General features: G+C 52.3%; 1 protein-coding gene across 9 annotated transcripts in view; it reads right to left on the bottom strand.

Annotated features, from left to right (window-relative positions):
• FGD4 (FYVE, RhoGEF and PH domain containing 4) overlaps window positions 1-23,725 on the bottom strand; it is a 216,161-nt gene that overhangs the window by 34,304 nt on the left and 158,132 nt on the right. For all 9 annotated transcript variants that reach the window (XR_009182133.2, XR_009182134.2, XR_009182135.1 and 6 more), the window contains exons 4-7: window positions 19,556-20,246; window positions 3,903-3,992; window positions 1,570-1,715; window positions 694-850 (exon numbers count right to left, since the gene is read on the bottom strand). Coding sequence is in view for 5 of the 9 variants with exons in the window: in XM_058283027.2 (XP_058139010.1) it covers window positions 694-850; window positions 1,570-1,715; window positions 3,903-3,992; window positions 19,556-20,246 (1,084 nt within the window). In the remaining 4 variants the exon portion in view is untranslated. The remainder of the gene's footprint in view (window positions 1-693; window positions 851-1,569; window positions 1,716-3,902; window positions 3,993-19,555; window positions 20,247-23,725) is intronic.

The following is a 23,725-nucleotide window of genomic DNA, read 5'->3' as shown; positions in this document are numbered from 1 at the left end:
CTTCCAAAATTTCAGCCTCTGAATGAAAGCAAGGGCAGCACAGGGCCAAGGGCACCCAGCTTTGCGCAGTGATGTGGGCCTGGGAAGGGTGGCCTTTGCTGGCGTGGAGCTTGGAGCTGTGGACGCCAGGAGAGCAGCTCGTCGACAGTCCAGAGTGGTGGTGACCTCACCGCAGGCAGGAGCCGAATCAGGAGGGGCTGGTCCTACCCCTGAAGGCCCCAGAGGGAAGGCTGAGCACCAACGGAACAGAGAAGGGGTACCGGGCGCCACGGCACTGCCACGGGGCAAAAAAGCCACGGGCCAAGGATCGCCAGCAGCCAGCCCAGAGCGCCACAGCCTTGGGGGAGAAACATCACTTGATGACGCCTTGATTTTGAACTTCCAGCCCAAACCGAGAGCTAATGAATTCCTGTTGTTTAAGCCAACCCACTGCATGCTACTTATTTTTAGCAACGAGGAAACTGAAACAGCTGTTCTCAAGAACAAACGGGAACTCTGCTGAGTGCATGGCATGGGCTTATTGAGTGTTTATTATGCAAGAACTCTCGAACTTTGCAGAGATCATTTGGCATCTCTCCAAGTAAAATGAGATCTGGCTAGATTTCTCAGCTCTTTAGATCTAAATTGTAGCTCTAGATTTAAATTTCAATCCTATGATTTGTACAAAAAAAATGAATGAAACAGTCCTACTACCTGGATTTCTTCAACGATGGCTTTGAACTGGGGGATGCGCTCTGTCATGTTTTTAACCAATTCCATTGCATTATCAAAGCCCTTCACATACTCTCCATACATCTTAAGAAAAGGCGCCAATTTCTGAAGGATGTCACCAATTCTAGGGGTAGTTTCCCTGTGTAAAATAGAAATGGGTGGGTCATCGAGACTTCTTATAAAATGAGAGGAGTAATCACTTTCTACACGTACCTTGTGCTCTTATCAGAACCACTTTACTGAAGGTTGGTAGAGAAAGAAAACACTTATTTTTCACTCCCTATTCCTTGCCCTGACCCCAGCCTCTGGCAACTGTATTCTAGATTCTGACTCTAAATGAGTTTGCTTATTCTAATTATTTCATATTAGTGAGATGATTCAGTATCTGTCCTTTAGCTCTAGTTTACTCCACTCAACATGAGGTCTTAAGGCTCCTCACGTTGCTGTGGGTATCAGAGCTTCATTCCTTTCACAGCGGAATAATATTCCATTGTGCGTCACACCACATTTTGTTTCCATTTCTTGGTGACAGATACTTGGGTTGCTTCCAGAAACACCTTTTTAAAGGGAGTTTAGGAATGACATAGTAGAGAGATACGATGGGATTCTTCAAGCTCCAAAATACCCCTGATATCTCCACTAGCCAAAAGATAGTCTGGAGAGGAGAAATGGAACTCTTACTAGCTGAAGGTGAAGGCACAGGACAACAGCTATCAGCAGGCTTTAGCACACACGTTCAGCCACATGCCTGGCCTCAGCCCCGCGTGGCTTTTCTGCTTCTCTTTAAAAGGGGACAAACACAGCGTCTCAAATGGCAGCCTCAGGCTCATGGGCTGCCACTTGCCCTGCCCCTCTTACCATTCTTGCATTCGTTTCTCCAGCTCTGGCAACAGGAATTTACTATGGAAGACATTGATTGATGAAATATTAGAGAAGATTTTATTCACCATCTCTGCTGGGAAGGAGCCTCGGTTTGCTTCTTCCAATAGTTTGGAATAAAAAACCTGAATAAGAGAATAAAGCAAACGTTACTACAAATCTGTAGACCTACTGCCTACCCCTGTCCTAAGCTCCCTGGACCTCTTTGCTGAATAAATGGAAAAGTTCATGGTTCCAGAGATCAAGCGCTATCGGCACACAGAAGAAAGAACAGGAGGAGCGAGGGGACCCTGGTGACGCTCGGCTCAGCCACTGCAGGCCAGACGCAGGTGGTTCCTGCCCCAGGGCCGGGGAGTTTCGGGCGGGCAGCCGGCTGAGCGTGGACACAGGCGTGCGGCAGTGGAGTGCTGCCTCCTTGGCTCTCCGAACGACTCCTGTGGCACTTACTAGTGTTGTCTTATTGTAGCTCATTGGCATTAACCTCATTTTTCCCACTCGGACTGTGAATTCCTTGGGGAGGGCGATCATCACGATTTAGTCCTGACCATAGAACAGATGTTCAGGTGTCAGACGCGCCCTTGCGTTTTAGTAAGTAAGAGTCCTGAGGACACTGATCTAAGGGGAGAGGCCTCTCCTGCGCACGTAACAGGCACTGGAAAGACAATGAACACTTCCGCCCCCTTCGCTTCCCTCCACTAGGGCTACTGTGCCTCTTGTTTGCCATTCTGTGAAAAGTAGGCAGAGGGAGGTCTGTTCCTTCAAAGTGTCCAGATGGTTGTTAAGTTTCTAAATTCACCTCCACTGCATTTTCTTGGGAGGCAGAAGAACACAAAATTATGTCCTTAGAGACTCCAATAGACTATTACAGTAATTAAGACTCAAATTCTAAAAGGTCAGCAACAGTAGCCAACAAGCTAGTATGGTTTAAAAAACACACCACCAAAAAAACTCAGGAGGAAAAAACACATCCCTATTATGGGAATACCTGAGAGTGGAAGATCTATAATTCCCACAAGAAGAAAAATCGTTCCCAAGGTGCAAACTGAACATGAACTGACTGAGGCGGCACTCTGAAAAGTGAGCAGCCTAGTCACGCATTATCTTCTAGTTTCGTTTTTTTTAAAATTTCTCCCCTCTCCCTCCACTGACTGCTCTCTGTGTCCATTCTATAGGTGTATTCTCACTAGGTGGCTCTGGAAACAGATCCTGGGAACTTCTGGAGTGGGAGAGAGGTGCTCAGTCTCTTGAACCACCTCAGCTTCCTGATCTGCTGCATCTCTTGTTGTCTTTCCTCTGTGTCTCTTTTTGTTGCGTCATCTTGCTGTGCCAGCTCTCCGCATGGGCCAGCACTCCTGCATGAGGCAGCACTCCGTGGGGGCCAGCTCACCACGTGGGCCAGCCTGCCTTCACCAGGAGGCCCTGGGCATTGAACCCTGGACCCGTACGGTAGACGGGAGCCCAGTCGCTTGAGCCGCATCCGCTCCCCAGTCACTATCTTGAAGGGCACAGGCCTCAGGCCTGCGGCTTGGGGTTCACTGCAGGAACCAGCGGGCCACGCGAGGAGGTGGCCCAGGATGGCCCAGCCTGGGAAACTCCAGTTTTCCAGGGGCAGAAGCGAGAAAATTCCTATGATACTCAAGTACAGCAGCTTTCCCTTCCAAGAGGCGTCTGCTTTACAGCTTGCCTGGCATCCTGCTCCAGCACCTTCTCACGGACACTGGACTAAAGGCGTTGGTTTTCGATCAGCTTCCTTAATGGAGCATTTTAAAACTTTCTCTCCAAAGGTACTTGGGAAATGACACTCAGCTCCACCACGATGATGGTAGAGCTACGTTTCTGCAGATGCTGACTGCGCACTTTATTAACAGTGTCACGCTAGGTTGAGCAAGCGAGCCCTCCGCTCCTTCTGGTCCCTGGACCACGTTGCTGGAAATCCCTCACTTTGTGCCGGGAGCAAACACGACCAGCAGATGCGCAGGGCATTCGGGCATCGGGTCTCCCGTTTACATGACCGTGGTAACAAGTTCCCCAGATTAGAGAAAAGGCTCCAGGGCAGACGGGTGCTTGAGGCCGGAGGACAAACTCCAGGGCACTTTGTGACTAGAGGACATCCTCCGCCTCTGTGGGTGACAAAACCTTTATTCCTGTGAATTCACTGGCAACTCAGTCCTAGAAACACCCTTGAGGGAGTAGTTTTCCCTAGCCCCAAATCGCCAGGCCCTTCCTGTAGTTTCTAAAACAGTTAAATTACTAAGTTAAAATGATGTACAATGTGAAAAAAAGTAAAATAATTCTTGAAATAGAAAAATTACCTGATCTAGGAGGTCAAGCCGGCTGACATAAGCTCTTTCTGTAAGCAAAAGCTCGTTGACTATTTTGTGAAGTTTTTCCTCATTAGTCTCCTAAAGATAGAACAGATGTTCCCAGATTAGGAAAGAAGTTTGGACAACATTTCTCAATCAGTAAACATCGTTTCAAAGAGTTTATTAAAGCAGTTCTTTCAAGCTTCTCAGGTACCAGCTCCTTCCAGCCACCAAAGAACGGCCAACAGGGAATGAAATGAACAAAACGAGAGGACAGCTACTTCCTTAACCGCAAGGCGCCTCGACACAGCAGGCAAGGCCACTGTCCAGTGCTCGCCTTGTCTCCACCCTGTCCTCCAGGCTGCTCTTCGGGCTTGATTTCTTAACTCTCTGAGACATCACATCTAATTATCAGCTCTATGCACATTTTTTAAAAAAACCATTTTATTACAGAAAATTTAAATCCCATCCAGTAGAGAACGCCCGGCCGTCACGTTGGGCTTGGAGCCCTGCCTCTCGACGGCTGCTGGATTCCACGTCTCTACAGAGCCCCCTCAGCTGTCCAGGCAGCAGTTTAGCTTTTACATCTAAATTGTGTTTTTTTTAAGATTTATTTTTATTTCTACACCTCCGTTGTCTGCTCTCTTGTCCATTTGCTGTGCATTCTTCTGTGTCTGCTTGTGTTCTCACTAGGTGGCTCCAAGAACCAATCCTGGGACCTTCTGGGGTGGGAGAGAGGCGATTACTCTCTTGTACCACCTCAGTTCCCTGCTCTGCTCCGTCTTCTTATTGCCTCTCCTCTGTGTCTCTTGTTGCGTCATCTTGCTGTGCCAGCTCTCCGCGTCGGCTGGCACTCCTGTGCGGGGCCGCGCTCCTGTGTGGGGTGCTAATCTTGTGTGGACCGGCACTCCGTGTGGGCCAGCTCACCATGTGGACCAGCTTGCCATCACCAGGAGACCCTGGACATCAAACCCTGGACCTCCTATGTGGTAGGCGGGAGCCCAGTTGCTTGAGCCACATTCACTTCCCCAGCTAAATTGCTTTTAAGAAATTTCTACCAGTGATGTTGAGATGCTCTTCTACTCTAGTAAAATATGATAATAATGAGTATAGTTGAAAAAAAAAATTCTAGTAGCAAAGTAAGCCAAAAGTATATTTTAAACCAGTATCTAATTTGTGTAAAGGCTTCATTTTAAAGCATGTATAAAATGGTGCTAAGCTGTATGACTGAGTCACTGCTGAATGCACGTGGGGTCGCCTGCATGCTTTAATGCATCTGTGCATCCTAACCTGGAAAAGAGCAGCCTTGGAGTAAGGCACGTGTGGCCTGCAGGTCAAGCCAGGCAACGCTGTCTAATGCGCTGTGGAAGCAACTCTGTGGGCATCAGATGCCACACGAGTCGAGGTTCCGGTGGGTGCCAGCTGGCCGGCTGCCTCCCTGGCACTCCCAGTTCATCACAGACCCAGAGGGCAGCCTGCTCCCCCCAGGTAGCCACCTAGGGTCAGCGCGCCCCGAGTGTGTGCAGAGCAGCGATAGGCGCAGGAAAGGCCCTGGTCCCCGGGAGCCAGCCGGCCCGAGGGGCCCTGCCCACACCCTGCATCCTTGTGTGAGCCGACCTTTGGGTCTGGGGCAGCGGGAGCCTGGCCGAGGCCACAGAGGTGGCGGGGGCGGCGCAAGGGGGCCATGCTGGGTTCAGTCCAGCCATCGGCTCCTGTGCTGCTTGCAGGCAGAGCACCTGACGGTACAGAGCCTTCAGTACTGGGAAACGTGTGCAGCGCGTCCATGAAATGGAAAACGTTGAAACAATCTTTAGACTTCAGATTATTACGGAGGAGAATGAGGGGAAAGGCAAATACTTAGTGAAATAAAACTATGGCTTTCAACCTCTAAAAAATGGACACAAACAGACATTAAATGCAGAAGAAAGCTATTAACATTTCACAGGAAAACAATAGCAATGCTCTACTCTTCAGTTCTCAGGGAACTATGGGCTGGTCAACACTGCCAGCCTGGGGTTTCGTCCCAGGGCAGGTGTCCTGAGGCATAACTCGTAGCAGTGCAACCCTCCCTCCCTGAAGTGCAGCTCCAGGAGATGTGAGCCCCACCAAGACAGAGCATTTCTGTCAGGCCCCCACACTTTCCTCTTTGGAGTCAATCCCACCCACTCCCATGCAAGCGCTTACTAACTGGGTCTGGTTTCACCCTACAGTTTTGGTTTTTCCAGAACATCATGTAAATGGAATCACACAGCTTGTGCCCTTGAGTCTGGCTTCTTCCACTCCATGAAAGGCATTTATTTGAGATACTTCTATGTTCTAACAACAGTGTCAGTAGTTTGTTCCTTTCAAGTCCTTAGTTTTATTCTAACAGTGTGCTGTATCTTTCTAACCTGACAGTCTTTCACATGTTCTGATGAACATATTTAAGGAAAATCCAGCAAAGCTTGTGCCATGATGAAATAACACATCTCTTATGAGTGCGAGACGCTGTTCTAACAGGAGTTCCCTGGCCCCCGGATGTTAAAAAGGGCACGCAGGAGAAACACCCTCCTGCTGATGGCTAAGCACACTCAGCTGGACACAGCCAGTGTGGACACCCGAGCCACAGTTGCCAAATCCAAGGATGCTGCCAGAACTTATTAGCAAAAGCCTCCTCCTTCCACACAGACGGTCTCCTGCACCCTGCAGAGCCTGCAGAGAGAAGCAGAAGCCAGCTGGCTGGCCCACGGCTCAGCCGCTCACCTCACAGGTTTGTAGAAAAGTTACTTGGATTTTGTGGTGGAGACAAGAAACCCAGACTCGTGGAGCCTCGCTTTGGATCAACAACAGTAACAGTATCACCGTAATAAGAACAGCTAATACTTACTCATTGATTATTATGTGCCAGATACTATTACAAGCATTTCCTACAAATTGACTAATAGAATCCTTTCAACTCAAAATAGATCCCTATTCTTTTACATTTATTTTTCTTTGTAAGAGGTGTGAATTTATAGAAGAATCATGCAAAAAATACAGGATTTCCATATACCACCCTATTATTAATACCTTGCATTGGTATAGAACATTTGTTACAACTGATGACAGCACATTTTTTATAATTATACTGTTAACTATAGTCCATGGTTTAACTTAAGGTTCACTGTTTGGGTAGTGCAGCTCCATGGATTTTTAAAATTTTTTTTATTGTTATTCTATATATATTTCCCCTTTTAATCACATTCAGATATATAAAAATATATGTCAGTGTTTTAATTGCGTCCACAATGTTGTACTACCACCACCATTACCAAAATGTTTCCATCATTCTAAACAGGAACTGTGCACAAAGCAACACATACACAACAAAACCAAATCGGATTCAAACCCTAGAGGAATGCACCTGATCTTAAGTACCCAGTCAGTAAGTGTGTGGCTCCCATACTACCCTTCTTTGCAGTAAAAAACAAGTATCAACCATCTATTTAAAAACCTACCTAAAATTGGAATGTGATACCTACTATACATGCATATATTAGTTATTTTTCCAACATAAATTCTATTTCAAGCAGGTTTTTCAATAATTTAGCTATAATTACCAAGTGCACAAAACTCAGTCATTTTGATGTGATAGTATGACTTCCACCTATAAAAAACTAGTATATTCTTGAACCTTGTCTATGAGTTACTTAATTTAAGGAGAAGTATATGATCTGTCTCCATACATGGGGTTCGACTACTCAGACTCAAGTTTAAATAAGGTACAAAGTAGTTTTTAAATTGCAGAATGCATTTGGGGCTGTAGCATGATTTTTTTTAAGAATAGAAAACATTCCTTACTATTTGCTGCTTCAAAACTACAGAACCTCTGTTGTGTGCCTAGCACTTTACTAAGAGCCTTTGGAAAACTGTAATGGCCAGACAATATGGATTGACACACAAAATTCCATTTTTGGTATTGAATTCTAATAAACAGATTTGATGTTTCAAAATAATTATCAATGTGCTATTTTAAAAAGCCCCTCCCTGTGGATTCCTCTCTTTAAAATAAAGGGATGGATTTTTTTCGACTTGCGAATACTGGATACCAGCGCCCTGTTGAAAGCTGGTGCTTACAGCCCCGTCTGACGCAGAAGCGCGTTAGAGGGCTTAATGGAGCTGAGCCTCGGGCCAGCAGGACCGTCCCCCTCTCAGCAGAAGACGTGGCTCTGCGCCCCTCTGCACCCCTCGGCTCGCCGCCGCGCCTCCCGCAGCCCGGGCTCAGTGGGCTCTGCCTGGCCCCCGCTCTCGTCAGACCTCCTGGTGAGACTCCTCCACCGGCCGGCGCCAGGGCCCAGCGCCCGCACAGCCCACGCGGCCCCCTGACTGGACAGAGGGAAGTGCCACTGCAGCCGGCCACACGCCGTGAAACCACGAGAGGAGCGGCCGTCTGGGCAGGAGGTTCATAAATGCTAGAGAACAGGTCGTTTCCTGAAAGATGCTTTAAGAGCAGAATCTTCAATTATTTTAAAGCAAGTCAGATATTTATGATGTTTTGTAACTCTGCAATACAAGTTCTCATACGTGGCCATTTTAAAGAGGAAGTTTTTTCTAAAAGCATTTACTCAAACTACTAAAAGTTCTTGCAACTCTATGTATTTATTATAGATTATACTTAAAAGCAGAATAATTAACTACGTAAAGCTTTAGGTTTTCATAGCACCAGAATGAATATTTTATTTTCCTGGGGTTTGTACCCAAATCCCATGGCAGTTACTTATATTCCTCCAGGGCCGAGGAGGATTTGGCTTTAGACAGCTATGCCCATCTGCCCTCCTTGAAGTCGTCATCCCTAACGAGACCCGTCGATTAAGGAAACGGAAGCTTGATTTTATACCACAATTCAGGGGTGCATCAACACTTAAGACATGAAGCCTTAAATGTTGTGGTAATTAAACGTGATCAAAGAGCACCTTAAGATCTGTAACTTGTGCCGTTCTCCTTCATACAACAGAGTTCTCCAGATTCTGTCTCCCTGTGCCAGGGAATTGGGAAATCAAGGGAGGCTGTCAGCAGCAGGGACAAGGGCAACCACCCTAGTTCCCGTTTCATTACGTGCTGGCCACTATTGTGTGCGCTTCAAAAGAGCAGCTGCTGTGCTCTTGGGCTGCTCGAGTGAAGCAGCCAGGACTGCGCCCTCAGTGGGTGGGGCCGTGGTCCTGGGTGAAGGGAGTACGCGCCCAAGGCTGCGAGTCACTGAGCTGAGATCCAGAGCCCGTCTGTGAAAGCCAAGCTTGCTCTGCCTACTGCCTTTTGCACTAAGAGAAATCCCTCTGATTTGGAGAGCAAGAGAGCAGGAAAGTAGGGGACTAAAACGCAGGCTTCACGTGCAAACGAGACCACGTAATAAGCCAGAGAGAGGTCACGCGGTCTCAGGGAAGAGTCGTCACCAGGTTCACGCTGAAAAAAATTAGAAGGGCCGCACTCCAGCCTGAGGACGCTGCCCTTCCCAGGGCTTCCGAATCCAGCCCAGGCACGGACAGTCTGCTGTTGAGCATAATTCCCCAAGAAGCTTCGGGAAGAAGATCCAGGGCTACTTGACACACTTGGTACCGTGTTTTTCCAATTTTATGTTCTCCACATTATGTATAAAATTGAGAACTTGAAAGGAGGAAGCAGAACAGGCAAATGAGAGCTTTTCGTCTGAAGGTTTAAATTAAGTCCTTTGTGGGACGGCAGTGAGCAGCGAAAACAGCGCTTACTCTGAGAAGGAAAATTCAGTCTTGCACAAGCTCAGACAGGAAGGGGCAGCATGGGAGAACAACTCTGGCCTTACACCCTCATCAGTGTACGTTAGGCTAAGATGTCTTTTGGATTTTGCAGAAACTAAACAACAGGCGTCGAGAGGAATTTAACATATAAACGTGTGTGGTCAACTGAAACAACCTATCCCAAGTCTAGGTAGAGCATCAAAGTAATTCCGTCATTTTTCAACATTCCTTATGATAATTCCCTGGAGTTAAAACCTCGTGCCTCGTGGAAGGAGCAGCTGGTCCTCAAGCAAGAGAAACAAACAAAACACACGCATGTAGGTGAAGAAGGACCCGCCTGTGTGTTCGGATGCTGGCCGGGCACAGGCAGGGTGTGCTGAATCCGGGCCCTGCCGGGGCGCACCTCAGGCCACTTTACGACTGAGGAAACAGCTCTTTATTTAGCAAACAGGGGGCTTTTGGTGTGTCCAGTCTCTTTGAAGTATTTTACCAATACTAAACGATTTATTCCCCGTAACAGCACTATGAGGCAAGTATTATTAGCCTCATGTTACATGTGAGGAAACTGAGGCACAGCAAGGCTTACGGTGCCGCATCAAGGCCCAGGGCCGGCCCGGGGTCCGTGGGCGCCAGACAAAGCCAGGTTGGCCCCCGAGCCTACACCCGGCCACCACGCGCTGCCCGCGGCCCCTGCTCCCTCCAAGGTCCCGCTTCCCTGTCGCCCACCCTGCAGCGGACCTGTCTGTGCATCCCGGCCTCAAGTGCCGTCCCCGATTCTCCAGGCTCGTGTGGACCCCGATGCCCCTGCCCACCCCCCGCCCCACTGGCCTGGGCGACACAGGTGAGTCCAGGCCAGGTGTTCCGCTCCTCTGGAATTCAGCCACTCAGTCAGGCTGGAGCGGGGAGTGGGCACGCAGGGCGCCAGTGCATCCCCATCTCACCCACAGGCGGCCCCGCCAGCCTCCAAGGGGCCCCCCACCAGCACGCTGAACCCCGCCCCAGCCAGCGCCCCAGGGCTCCCCCTGGGCTCCCTCCAGGGCCTCCCGCTGCGCTTGCCTAGGCTTTTTATCGCAGCTTGAGGAAGGCCGCTTCTTTTTTTAACCTCCTTCTTGGCTGCACACTTCCTCTCTGTGCGCACCGCAGTGCCCTGCACACACTAAAGCGCCGTGCAAGCTTGCGCAAGCCACTGGCCGTTAGCTCTGGGCCCACTTGGCGGAGGTCTCCAGGCGAACGCCCACTTGCACCTCCCAAACGCTGACGTCCTTCTTCCTTAAAGGCTCCAGCTGCCTCCCCAGCCTGCCCCGGGGCTCGCTGCCTTTTCTTCACCCCTGACGATTTACTCAGGTCCTCGCCTGCCGTGCTCCACCCTCCAGGGCTCTGGGTGGTGACGCGCTTCTTGCTCCTACAATTCTGCTTTGGCAACGCCGATCTCACCAGGATGTACAAGCTCTTATAATCTCAGTCTCTCTCCTGAGCGCCAAATGCTTAATAAATGCTAACTAGAATGCTCTGACTGCCAAGGAAAAGCATGCTTAGTAGATGTCTTCAGATGGATGTCTTGCAGGTGCTACAAACTTAGTAGTCTAAAACTAACCCAATTAGCACCTGTAGTCCCTTCCCTCATTCTCAAATCCATTACTCATCTCCCTGCCCATCATATCTCAGTTATTTCATTAACATGTTAGGAAACCAAGGCTCGGAGGAATTTACATTAAAAAACGTGTCCAAGGCCACCTAACTCAGAAGAAAGGAAGCTGGGATTTGAACTTGGGTCTTTTAATTCCAAAGCCTTCAACTTTAACCAGCAAATTATGTCTCCAGAAAATTCCAGTTTTGTAGTAGACATTGTCACCTGGACTTCCGAGAAGCCCCTCAAACTCATTATGTCAAAATCTCACTTACTCTTCTGCCCTCCATAGGTCTCTCCTCCTAGTCGTGGGGAGTTCAGCAAACGGGATCCCATCTGGCAGCGCTCGAGCTGGAGCTGAGCACGACTCCTGCCCGACACCCTGACACCGAACTGCGCGGGGCTGGCAGGCTCTCCTCCGCGCCTCGCCTGCGCCGCCCCGCCTCGCACCTGGGCGACCGAAACTGCTCCCTGCCCGGCGCCATCTGTTTTCCCTTTTATCTGACTCATTTTTCTAAAACCCTCACATGTGTAATCATGTCACTTCCACACTTTAATTAAGTGTCTCTGCGACCAGCTAAGTATTAGGCTTATGGAAATTTTGAAAGAACATGGGGAAATACCTATGTTTAATCCAACAAAACAGGATACAGAAAGCCATACATTATGCTGTTGAAAAAGTTAAAAAAAAAATAGAACAGAAAAACAGGCTAGAATGCTTGGTATCAAAGCCATTCTCCTAGGGTTGTAGAATTATGAGTGATTTTGTATTCTTTGTACTTTCTGCATGCTCATGTCTTTCTGTGAGCATTATTATTTTGTCAGATTTTTTTAAATCTTAAAAAAAAACACAAATAAATCCCCATTGTTTTCAGGGAAAAAAACCAAAAACCCAACTTCCTGGCAGGCACACAAGCCCGCTGCAATTTTGTCCTTGGCTTACGTTCTCCTTTCAACCTTGCCCTCCACACCCCACACTTTTTCCAGCCCGTCTGTTCTCCCCACTGCAGTTCCTTTAGGAACTTCCTGCCTCTCTCCTCAGCTTGGCCACGTTCTCCCTCCTCACTCTGCCCCGGCACCCAGCAGCCCCGCGTGCCCGCGGCTGCCTCCAGCACCCAGCAGCCAGCAGCCCCGCGTGCCCGCGGCTGCCTCCAGCACCCAGCAGCCAGCAGCCCCGCGTGCCCGCGGCTGCCTCCAGCGCCCAGCAGCCCCGCGTGCCCGCGGCTGCCTCCAGCACCCAGCGCCCAGCAGCCCCGCGTGCCCGCGGCTGCCTCCAGCACCCAGCGCCCAGCAGCCCCGCGTGCCCGCGGCTGCCTCCAGCACCCAGCGCCCAGCAGCCCCGCGTGCCCGCGGCTGCCTCCAGCACCCAGCGCCCAGCAGCCCCGCGTGCCCGCGGCTGCCTCCAGCGCCCAGCAGCCCCGCATGCCCGCGGCTGCCCCCAGCGCCCAGCAGCCCCGCGTGCCCGCGGCTGCCTCCAGCGCCCAGCGCCCAGCAGCCCCGCGTGCCCGCGGCTGCCTCCAGCGCCCAGCACCCAGCAGCCCCGCGTGCCCGCGGCTGCCCCCAGCGCCCAGCAGCCCCGCGTGCCCGCGGCTGCCCCCAGCGCCCAGCAGCCCCGCGTGCCCGCGGCTGCCCCCAGCGCCCAGCAGCCCCGCGTGCCCGCGGCTGCCCCCAGCGCCCAGCACCCAGCAGCCCCGCGTGCCCGCGGCTGCCTCCAGCGCCCAGCACCCAGCAGCCCCGCGTGCCCACGGCTGCCTCCAGCACCCAGCACCCAGCAGCCCCGCGTGCCCGCGGCTGCCTCCAGCGCCCAGCAGCCACACGTGCCCGCGGCTGCCTCCAGCGCCCAGCACCCAGCAGCCCCGCGTGCCCGCGGCTGCCTCCAGCACCCAGCACCCAGCAGCCCCGCGGGCACGCGGCTGCCCCCAGCGCCCAGCAGCCCCGCGTGCCCGCGGCTGCCCCCAGCGCCCAGCAGCCCCGCGTGCCCGCGGCTGCCTCCAGCGCCCAGCACCCAGCAGCCCCGCGTGCCCGCGGCTGCCCCCAGCGCCCTGCAGCCCCGCGTGCCCGCGGCTGCCCCCAGCGCCCAGCAGCCCCGCGTGCCCGCGGCTGCCCCCAGCGCCCAGCAGCCCCGCGTGCCCGCGGCTGCCCCCAGTGCCCAGCAGCCCCGCGTGCCCGCGGCTGCGCCCAGCACCCAGCACCCAGCAGCCCCGCATGCCCGCGGCTGCCTCCAGCGCCCAGCACCCAGCAGCCCCGCGTGCCCGCGGCTGCCTCCAGCGCCCAGCAGCCCCGCGTGCCCGCGGCTGCCTCCAGCGCCCAGCAGCCCCGCGTGCCCGCGGCTGCCTCCAGCGCCCTGCAGCCCCGCGTGCCCGCGGCTGCCTCCAGCGCCCTGCAGCCCCGCGTGCCCGCGGCTGCCTCCAGCGCCCAGCAGCCCCGTGTGCCCGCGGCTGCCTCCAGCGCCCAGCACCCAGCAGCCCCGCGTGCCCGCGGCTGCCTCCAGCACCCAGCAGCCAGCAGCCCCGCGTGCCCGCGGCTGCCTCCAGCACCCAGCAGCCCCGCGTGCCCGCGGCTGCCTCCAGCGCCCAGCACCCAGCAGTCCCGCGTGCCCGTGGCTGCCTCCAGCGCCCAGCACCCAGCAGCCCCGCGTGCCTGTGGCTGCCTCCAGCGCCCAGCACCCAGCAGCCCCGCGTGCCCGTGGCTGCCCGGCGCTGCTCCCGCACCACGGCTTCCTCGCCCGGTCCTGGAGGCCGGTCTTGCTCATCTCTGCATGTGCAGCACCTGGGCACGTCGCCGCACACTGACTTCTACAGCTGAACCACAGCTGTTTTTCAGGGATGGCTCAAGTCCGTTTTTCCTCATTTCTCTTCCTTAAACCTCTCCGACATGCTAAGCCGAGGAGACTTCCCCTGGAAAACCACAGCGCCAGGAAGGTTCTGGGCCCACCGTTCAGCCTGTGCTCGAGCGAGGGCGCCCGCCAGGCTCTGTGGCCCGTCCACCACCGCACAGCTGCAGCACGCCCACGACTCCCGTGGGGCTTCCTCGGCAACACCAGAGCCGAGCGGCACAGTCGCCGGGCGGCACCGACCCGCTGTCCTTCACTTTCTCGAGCCAACACTGGGGTGGCCTGGGAAGAAACTGCGAAGGAGAGCCCGCTTGTCCCCAGATCCGACAGGAACGTCCCAGCCGTCCTCTTGTCCTGGGAACTGGCCAGAAGAAACTGAAGCTTTACAAAAAGTAACTTCCTGACCCTACAAGAAACCATCACGGAGTCCCTCATGTTTCAGCCTCACAGAAACCTCGCCTCCCACCCAGTCAAATCAAACAGTAACTTTAAGTTACAATTCACCTTCTGAGGGAAAAGGGAAAGAGAAAAGAGGCAAACTGAGTTAACTTGGGTTATAGTGCCAGTTTTCTATTCACAACCTACTTCTGAACTTGATTTCTGTCCTTTTCCCTGGTGGTGATTATCTTAGTTTTTATTTGCGTATATTCAGAAGTTATAAACCCTCAAGTTGCATATAAAAATATAATAAGTAAAACAGTGATTAAACAGCATAAATAAATACAATCAGGAAACAGACGATTCAGGTTTCTTTAAATGTATGTTTACATAAGTATCTACTTTGTGGTCACTGCCTCTTCCATCCCCCACTTGATTATATAATTTCATTTACTTCTGGTCAACTGGAGGATTAACTTTTAAGAAATCTGCTTATGTTATATTCCTGGGGAAAGAAACTGCTATTATTTCGGTTTAATACATCTATTACTTTTAGCTTATGTTGCCAAATAACAGAGTTTTCAGTTATTTATAAAAAACTTCAGTCTTAAAAATGTGCATCTACAGGGTCTGTATTTGGAATGCTGGAAATGTTTTGCTTAGGATGCTGGATGTTGTAGCACAACACTGTGAACGTAATTAACAGCACTGAAATGTGTCTGAATGTGCTAAAAGGGGAAATTGTTGGGTTGTATATATGGTAACAGAATAAGTTTTTAAAAAATTCCACAGAACTTCACTCTACAGTGACCCTTAAATTAAATCATCCGCTATAGTTAAGGGTGCCGTTATCACCATGTGCGTCCACCAGTGTAACCAACATTCCACACCAGCACAAGGTGCTAGTAATAGGGCAGTGTACTGGAATCTTGATTTTTGTGTGTGTGCTGATTTTAAGTTTATTTCTGAGTTGCAAGGTTTATTTCTCCTTCCCTGTTTTTAGAATTTTCTGTATTCCCCCATTCAAGCTTGGCTACCACAACCAGAGAGAAAGCGTGAGGACCTTCTTTTTCTTACATCTATAGTGGAAACCTTAGCAGCAGATGGAATCTTGATTTTATGCATGATTTTTCTGTAAGCCTACTACTCCTCTAAGAAAGAAAAAATTAAATGTAAAAAAAATGTTCATCTACATATTTCTATTTCGCTTGCTGTGTGAAATACAGAGGAAGGAAACAGTTAGGATGAATCTTAAAAAATCTCCTCAGACACCTATCAAAGAATGTCCTGGATATAAAAAGCTCATGAAAACTGTTAAAATAAGTTTTCACATCCAGATCATCACCTATGAATGCAGCATTCCACAAAGAGCACTTCCATTCAGCTAAAGCCACCCACAAGCCTGTAAGCCGAGCAAAGGTGACCATCTGTGGGGAATTCATGCCTGCCGTGCTGACCCCTGACCTGCCTCAGTAGCAGAGGATACCTAGCAGTGTAAACTCTTCACCACCCACAGGCTTCCTTCAAAGAGGGAATCTGATACCACTGCCCAGTAGCCCTCGAGGCTGCTCATGTGCACAGCTGCACACACACTCACAACAGTGCAAAGACACATAACTAAACACACACAACTGCAAACACAGACTCACAATTGCATGTGCACACAGACACACAAGCGCACAAAATGTACAACTGTGCACACACGCAACTGTGCACAACTGCGCACACTCAGAACTGTGCACACACAGCTGTGCACATACAACTACTATGCATACACACAACTGCACTCGCACATACAACTGTGCATGCAGGCAACCTCACACACAAACACAGCTGCACACACAACTGTGCACACAGACACTACGCCTTCCTCCTCTGCCCTGCGTGGCTTCTGGTGTTTCCTACGACTCTTCCCACCAGCCTTCGGTCTTGCCTCTTGCTGGAATCCACCCCAACCTTGTTTTAATAAACCGCTGGCACCTCACATGAGGGCTTGAGGCACAGACGGGCCACCGTGCCCCGTGGGTCCCGAGGCGGCTCTCCTGGAGGCACCTGCTGTGGCCCGGGTCACAGATGCTGCCAAGAGTTTAAGCGCCGGAGAATGCCCAGAGCACAGGGTCTGGTTTTATATTCTACGTGAGAAAAATAACGGTATTCTACAGTTATCAGTGAGGCTAAGCAAGCCATTTTTGACCAAAAGACATCAGGTAATCAGTTACACAGTTACACAAACTATGATTATTTTCAAGTCACTTTTCAATAATAATAATGATTATTCAAGGTATATTTTAATACGTATCTATTTTCTTGAACTACCTTTGTATTCTATGCTGCTCTCACCACCTCTCTCTCCCACTCTTGGTGGGCATCTAGGAAATGGCCACTACATATAATACTGGTTTAAAGGAAACACATTCAAGATCATTCTGTTCTAAATCTCTGTATCAATTAATATAAAGATTGAAGTGGATTTTTCAACTGTCTACCTAATGAAACTCAAATATTCCATTATGTCTCAGAATTTCAACACATTTGTTTTTTTAAGAGATAGCTGAGAATTTGGAGGGCTATGCTAACAAAACAATATACCTACATATAAAAAAAGAGAATTTTTATATTGTCCATTGAAAAGGACCTTAAAATCATACTCAGTTTAAATCCTTTTATTTTAGGAAACAAGACTCAAAGAATTGAAATAAGTTGTCCAAGGCCCACTGTTAGCTGGGCAAGCCAGAAATAGAATCTAGATTTCCTGGTTCTTCTTTGATTGTTTGCTTCACTCTAGGCTACTAACGTGTATTTTTAAATAAATAAATAATTTTTAAAAAAAGAAAAAAAATAAAATAAAAACCTTAATTTTTAAAAATAAACTTTGCTTACAAAATCTTAAAAAAAAAAAAAAAGTAACAAATACGAGAGCAGCAAAGGAGAACACACTCCAGGTCGCCAGGCACCATGGAGAAATTAAATACTAACAATCGTTTTTAGATCACAAGGACAAGGACATGGTGTTTGGATCCGCAGCTCTGCCCACATCCGGCACGTGCCGCCCACTGCTTCGATGCTCACTCGTGAAGAGGGCAGCGGTACCAGTCTATGCTCCGCCAGTTTTCTAGGAAGGCCCTAGTAGCCCGTCCCGGCTGTGAAGACGCGCCCGCAGCACGGCACCGCGGAGCCGACAGCGCGGCAGCGGCAGGCCCGCCAGCCGTGAGGGTCCCCTGGGTGTGGACACCCGCGGGGCACCGCCCAGCTCCCCGGGCCAGGCTGGAGCTTCTGGATCCCACCCCCCTGCTCCACCACCCGCGTTCAAGCACAAAGGCACACTAAGCCACCCTACAGGGAAACGCAGCCCGAGGCACTGGGCGAGGTCCCCTTTCCTTCCAGATTTGGGAATGTTTCCAAGGACGACCCCTTTTCTCCCACCCACTTCCTAATTGAAACTCTCCCTGCTTGAGATGCTTCAATGAAAAATCAGCATTTTAAATTAATTCTCTAACTGAAAAGAACGTGAGGGATTAGCTGTCTACTCAGGACGGCTCTCAGGGTCACCAGGGATTGTGCGGTGCCGGGTCCCCTGCAGCTACAGCGCTGGGCGCTTCGTCACACTGTCCTCAGCACTCTCTCGGTGCCAGAGCTCCTGAACTTCTGCCTGCGTTAATGCCAACGAGGCCGCAGCTCCACAAAATATCCTGAACAGATTTTGGACTTGGATTTGTCATTTACAGATTTTCTTATAATGATCAATTTTAAAATTCATCTACGTAGACTGTCATTTATAATGGATGAGAGAGCAGTGGAAAGTGTTTTCTCCTGAGCCCTGAGAACTTTCTACCCTAGGGACTTTGTGATGATGTTCATATTACATTTTGATTCAAAAAATTCCAAGTACTTTGTAAGGGTCTTATTTATTAATATTTCCAATTCACAATGCTAAGATGAATATAGAAGAAAATGCTGTGGGGAAGCAGATATGGCTCAACCTGTTGGGCTCCCGTCTACCATATGGGAGGCCCTGGGGTCGTGTCCAGGGGCTTTCTTATGAAAGCAAGCTGGCCGTCGCCCATGCGCCCGCGGACAGCGCCCGTGGAGAGCGCCCGTGGAGAGCACCCGTGGAGAGCTGACGGCCCACACCCGCGGAGAGCAGCAAGATGACGCAACAAAGGGAGACAAGCAGACACAGAAGAATGCACAGTGAATGGACGCAGAGGGCAGACAGCAGGCAAGTGGCAAGGGGGGATAAACTTAAGGAAACGCAGGGGAGGTGAACTGTGAATCACTCTTGGCTGAGAATTTGCGTGTGTGCAGATGCATCGCAGAGATGGTCACCAAACCTCTGCCCTCTGTAGAGAGGAGCTGGGCTCGGCCGCCCTGCGTCCCCAGCGGCCCGTGCCCCGCCCTGTGTCCCAGCAACCCAAGCTGCGCCCCAAGCAGGCCGCCCTGTGCCCCCTGCGCCCCGCCCCGCGCCCCCAGCACTGACTGACATGCCGCGTCTCGGCACCGAGTCGGTGCCCGCTGAGCCAGGGCCCCGGTTTCTGGCTACGGCTGCTCCCCGAAGCAGTGCCCTCAGAAGCTGCCCTCCCTGGCTGGGACGTCTACCAGTGCCGCTGGGCTGAGAGGCCTTTAACGCGTCCTCTAACTCGGAGCCTAGGCCGTCCTGACAAAACCGAGAGTTAGAAACAAAACAATTAGAAGCTTGGAAAGAATTAGATTTCATCTGAATAAACTGTCCTTGCAAGAAACACCCCCTAGTACAAGTGAATTGACTACAGCAGACCAGAAACTCCACATAAAGACTACGCCGTGTCCTCTTGCTTGAGCCGTACGGGGACTGCCCGGCGTTTGGACCCTCAACGCGCTCCCTTCCCGGGTGCGGAGGGCACGGCGGGGGTTTTCCTCCACCACCAGTTACCACACTCTCCCGACTCCTGAAAGTACAATGGTGAGGCCAGCAAATACCACCCATGAAGAAAGCAGAACAGCCCCTGGGACCGCAGGGAGGCCCCGTCAGCCGCTGGGCAGGCGGCCGGGCGTGCCAGGGGGCAGAGGGTGTGGGTCTGCAGGGACTGGGGGCCCCGCCCAGGCCTGGGCACTCTACCTTCAGCTCCTGGGGCTGCCCGGGCTCAGCGGCCTCGCTCTGAGTCTCCTGGGGCTGCCCGGGTTCAGCAGTGCTGCTCTCCGTCTCCTGGGGCTGCCCGGGCTCGGCCGCCTCGCTCTCCGTCTCCTGGGGCTGCCCATGCTCAGCCGCCTCGCTCTCCGTCTCCTGGGGCTGCCCATGCTCAGCTGCCTCGCTCTCCAGATCCTGGGGCTGCCTGGGCTCGGCCGCCTCGCTCTCCATCTCCTGCAGTTGCCCAGGCTCAGTGGCCTCGCTCTCCATTTCCTGGGGCTGCCCGGCCTCGGCGCCCCCCAAGCCTCCCTGCAGGAGGGGGCCTCCGTCCAGCGGGAGCGCACCTGCCCGGGGAGTCCCGCAGCCCCCGGCAGCCGCGTTTCCAGCACACTGAGGCAGTGTGGGGGATGCAGGGTCTGTGAGTGTGTCGTCCTTCCTCCCATTGGCCAAGCCGGCCTCCAGGGGCTCTGGCATGTGGATAGGAGTGCCTGGGCTGAGCGTGGCTCCCTCCTCACCTGCCGGGCCAGGCGCGGCCATCACACCATTGGCCACGGACGCCTGCACAGCCTGAGCGCAGCCTGGGTCATTCCCCTGCGGAGCCTGCTGGGAGAGGGGCTTCCGCAAAGGCCTTCCAGGGATCAGGGCTCGTTCTTTCTTCAAATCACCGTAATTTGATAATGAGCTAAAAGATAAAACACAAAGGAAGTGTGAGAAAATCCCAGAACAAATTGAACGGGGTCTTTTACTCCTCTGACGACTCTGGAAGTAGCTCTGCCTCTCGGGGTCTCCCCACATTTTGCTAGCGAGGCGAGCCTGCACGGCACAGGTGTGGGGTCCAAGACCCCCTCGCCACAAGGCTGGTCAGTCCAGACCGAGGTGGGCAGTGCACGGACACTGTCCTACTACATCTCCCCTTGGTGGGAGCAGGCTGCTCCAGGGGTCCCGTGTTCGGCAGTCAGGACCCGTGCCCTTAAGAGCTCAACTGCGTGCACCTGCTCTCCCACTCCTGAGGCCTCCGGCCTGGCCTCCACGGGTCATTCGCAGGGAAACCCAGTGCCCACCAGGCCCAGGAGTGCCTCACTAGCCCCAGCTCCCATCCTCCTCTTGCGCACAGCCACGCTGAGCAGATGTGCCCACTCTGCCCACTTGCCCCTGGCGCTCACCCGGACCTGGGTGGCTTGCTCCTTGCCGTCCCCCAGGCCTCTGCTTAGGCCACCTCCTCAGAGTCCCTGACGGTCCTTCCATGACAGCCGCTCGACACTAAGTCCCTGACTGATTTCTCTTGGATGGCTTGATTACAACTGGACGCTATAGATGGTCCTCACAGTATAAAAGAACTGAGTTCCCAAGATATCACAAGTCTTCTATGGAAACATGAAACGCCCCTTAACTGGGTGATAGGAACAAACATAAAAATCTAGGCTGCAGCCTTTAGGAGGTTCCTGTTACCAAATAAAGAGAAGAAAAAAGAGTAAAACTTTGTGCAGGCAAGGATGGTGACGTCTGCTCTCTGCCCGCGCCTGCCTTGGGCACACGCTCTGGGCACGTGGGAACAGCCCAACAGACGGCTGGGGACGGGCATGTTTTAGGGCAGCAATAGCAGATGATGTTTATGAAGCACTTACTAAGAGGCAGACACCGTGTGGATCTACAGCAATGACCTTGTAGAGACCTTAACAGAGGGCCCGAGGCTTAGAGGAGCTGTGCACACAGCCAGCGCCGCAGGGTGGGCAGTGGGGAGCCTAGATCGGCAGGGAGGCCTGGCTGCGAAGCCCCTGCCTCTGCCTGCATCAGCACAGCCGAATCCAGGCTGGGGGTAAAGTGTGGGAAGGAAGCCGGGCCATGCCGTCTCCAGCACATGCGGAGAGGACCGGGGGCTGCGGTGGGCTGGGGGAGCATTGCCCACTGTGCCCCTCACCTGCAGCGCTCAGGTCTGGCCGAACGGGGCTAGAGAACACGAGCAGGGACTAGCAGCAGGCAGGTGGTCATCCGGGAAGAAAAGGGAGCAGTAGAGCCGGCACCTCGGGGAGAAAGCCGAGATGAGGGAGGCACACGCCTCCAGGATGCCGCCTTCCGGAAGGCATGCCCTGGCCCGGCAAGTCCCAGGCCTGAGAGCTCCGAGCCGCATGGGGCTCAGGGGCCCAGGGGAATACAGCAGATCCTGCGGGCCTGGGAAGGACAGTGTGGGGTGAATGCGGGAACTTCCTTTCTCAAGTGAAAGTAAGGGAGGGGGGCAGGGAGCTGGGCAGGGAGGCTTTCGCAGTGGTGGATGAGTCTGTAGCAGATCTCTGCTGCTTCAACAGAAACGGGGATGCCAGACAATGGGGAAAGCAGGTGGTCTCACTGTCCTTGGGAAAAACCAACGTTCAGTGCAGCGGGAAGACGCTATTTCTCTCTAAAGTCCTGAAGTCTTTCATAGGTGAAAAGACTAGTCTCTCTTACTCTTAAAAAAACAAAACACAACAACAAAACTACAGTAAAAAATAAATTGGCCTGCTCCAAATATACCCACCAAATCACTCAACTGAATAAAACAGTGTAAGTGGATCATTTACGCACAGAGCAAAATGTCAGCGCACGGTGGTGTGGTGTGGGCCCCACGACCGGCACAGCCAGTCCATCCTGGGAGGCCACGGCTCTTCCCACCAGCGCTGTGGCCAGGCGGGGCTGCGGCTCCGGTCTACACCGACGGCCTACTGCAGGCATGTGGCACTGCGCAGGAAGCACGAGCTCCCGTGGAGCCTGTCACTGCGTGGGCAGGTCTCCCCCAGGCCCCTCGCTAGGGGCTGTGGTTGCTTCTCGTACTCGCAGGGGCCCCTGCGGAGGCCGTCTTCAGACTCGCCACCGGGCTCTGTCTACACTCGGAGCAACGCCCTCAGGACGTCACGCTGCTGGGCTGCCGTGTGCTCGCCTGCAGCTCACACTCTAGCCTGCGGCGGAAACGGCTCTGAATGTGGGGGCCTGGGAATGGCATGAAGTTGGGCTGGGGCTGCACGCACGGGGGGATGGGGAGGAGCCACCGCGACGCGGCTTCCGCAAGGGCGCGAGGGCCTCACCGCCCGGCTCTGCCCCACCTACCCCCAGCAGGAGGGGCCCTGTAGACATGAGGGTTCCCTGAGCAGCAGCTTTTTAAAGAGGATTAAGTCACCCAGCAAAGATCACTTAAGACAGAAGGTATTATAAATCCTACCTCCGAGAGAGGAGGATGCTGACGTTTCAGTATTTGTGGCCCCGTGTGCCCACAAGTGACTGGGAATGAAAAATGAAGACAGGCTTCCCAACTGTTTTTCTCCAGAACTTGTTACTAGATATAGTCCCATTTTAAATTAGCAACAGTGCAGTTTTGTACCTGGTCACAATGTCCAGAAGGTCAGATCTATGTTTCTGATCTCTTTCTATATTTTTTATTCTGAAAACATTTCCAAGAGCTACTATGATCCAGTGCATAAATACCATTAAATCCTGCAAGTAAATAATACCACCTAATGGGAAAACATTTCCAAATATTATACTGGAGTGAATGAAAATATTTGACTTCGCAGATGAAAGTGAAGTTGTAGACATTCTGTACAATAATATGTAGACTTTGAAGACATAAAATTAAATCCTTTGGATAAAATTCTTTTTAAAATTCTATTTAAATCAGGAACGCGGGTTCTTTCTATCAAAGAAAAAATAATTGGAGGTCATATAAGTAGAAAAGCAACTTATGTGGGTTTGTTTTTATTTATACCAGAGAGATATACAATATTTCACCTACCTGCTCCTAAAACATTAGGACTGATGAGTGGAAACCTGTATCTAATAAATACAACACTGGCATTAGCATAAACAGCTCCACCCTAGGACAGGGGCTCTATGAGAGCCGCAGGGAGCGACTGGAGTTCAAGACCCAGGTGAGGTGCAGGGGGCAGGAGAGGAGGGGGCCCAGGCCAGCACCAGCACACAGAAGAGGGTGCAGGGAGCGCGGCCACCTGGCCCTGCAAGGACCCAGAGGCACAGAGTGCCGCCGACAGAGCCGAGGGGCAGAGTAAGCGCACACGGGAAGGCAGCGCACACGGGAAGGCAGCGCACACGGGAAGGCAGCGCACACGGGAAGGCAGCGCACACGGGAAGGCAGCGCACACGGGAAGGCAGCGCTCAGTGCTCCCGCGGCGAAGC

Source organism: Dasypus novemcinctus, chromosome 20 (assembly GCF_030445035.2).
Source record: "Dasypus novemcinctus isolate mDasNov1 chromosome 20, mDasNov1.1.hap2, whole genome shotgun sequence".
Taxonomy (NCBI): Eukaryota; Metazoa; Chordata; class Mammalia; order Cingulata; family Dasypodidae; genus Dasypus; species Dasypus novemcinctus.
The sequence above is the reverse complement of the archived record's forward strand: the minus strand, read 5'-3'. Positions and strand labels throughout refer to the sequence as shown.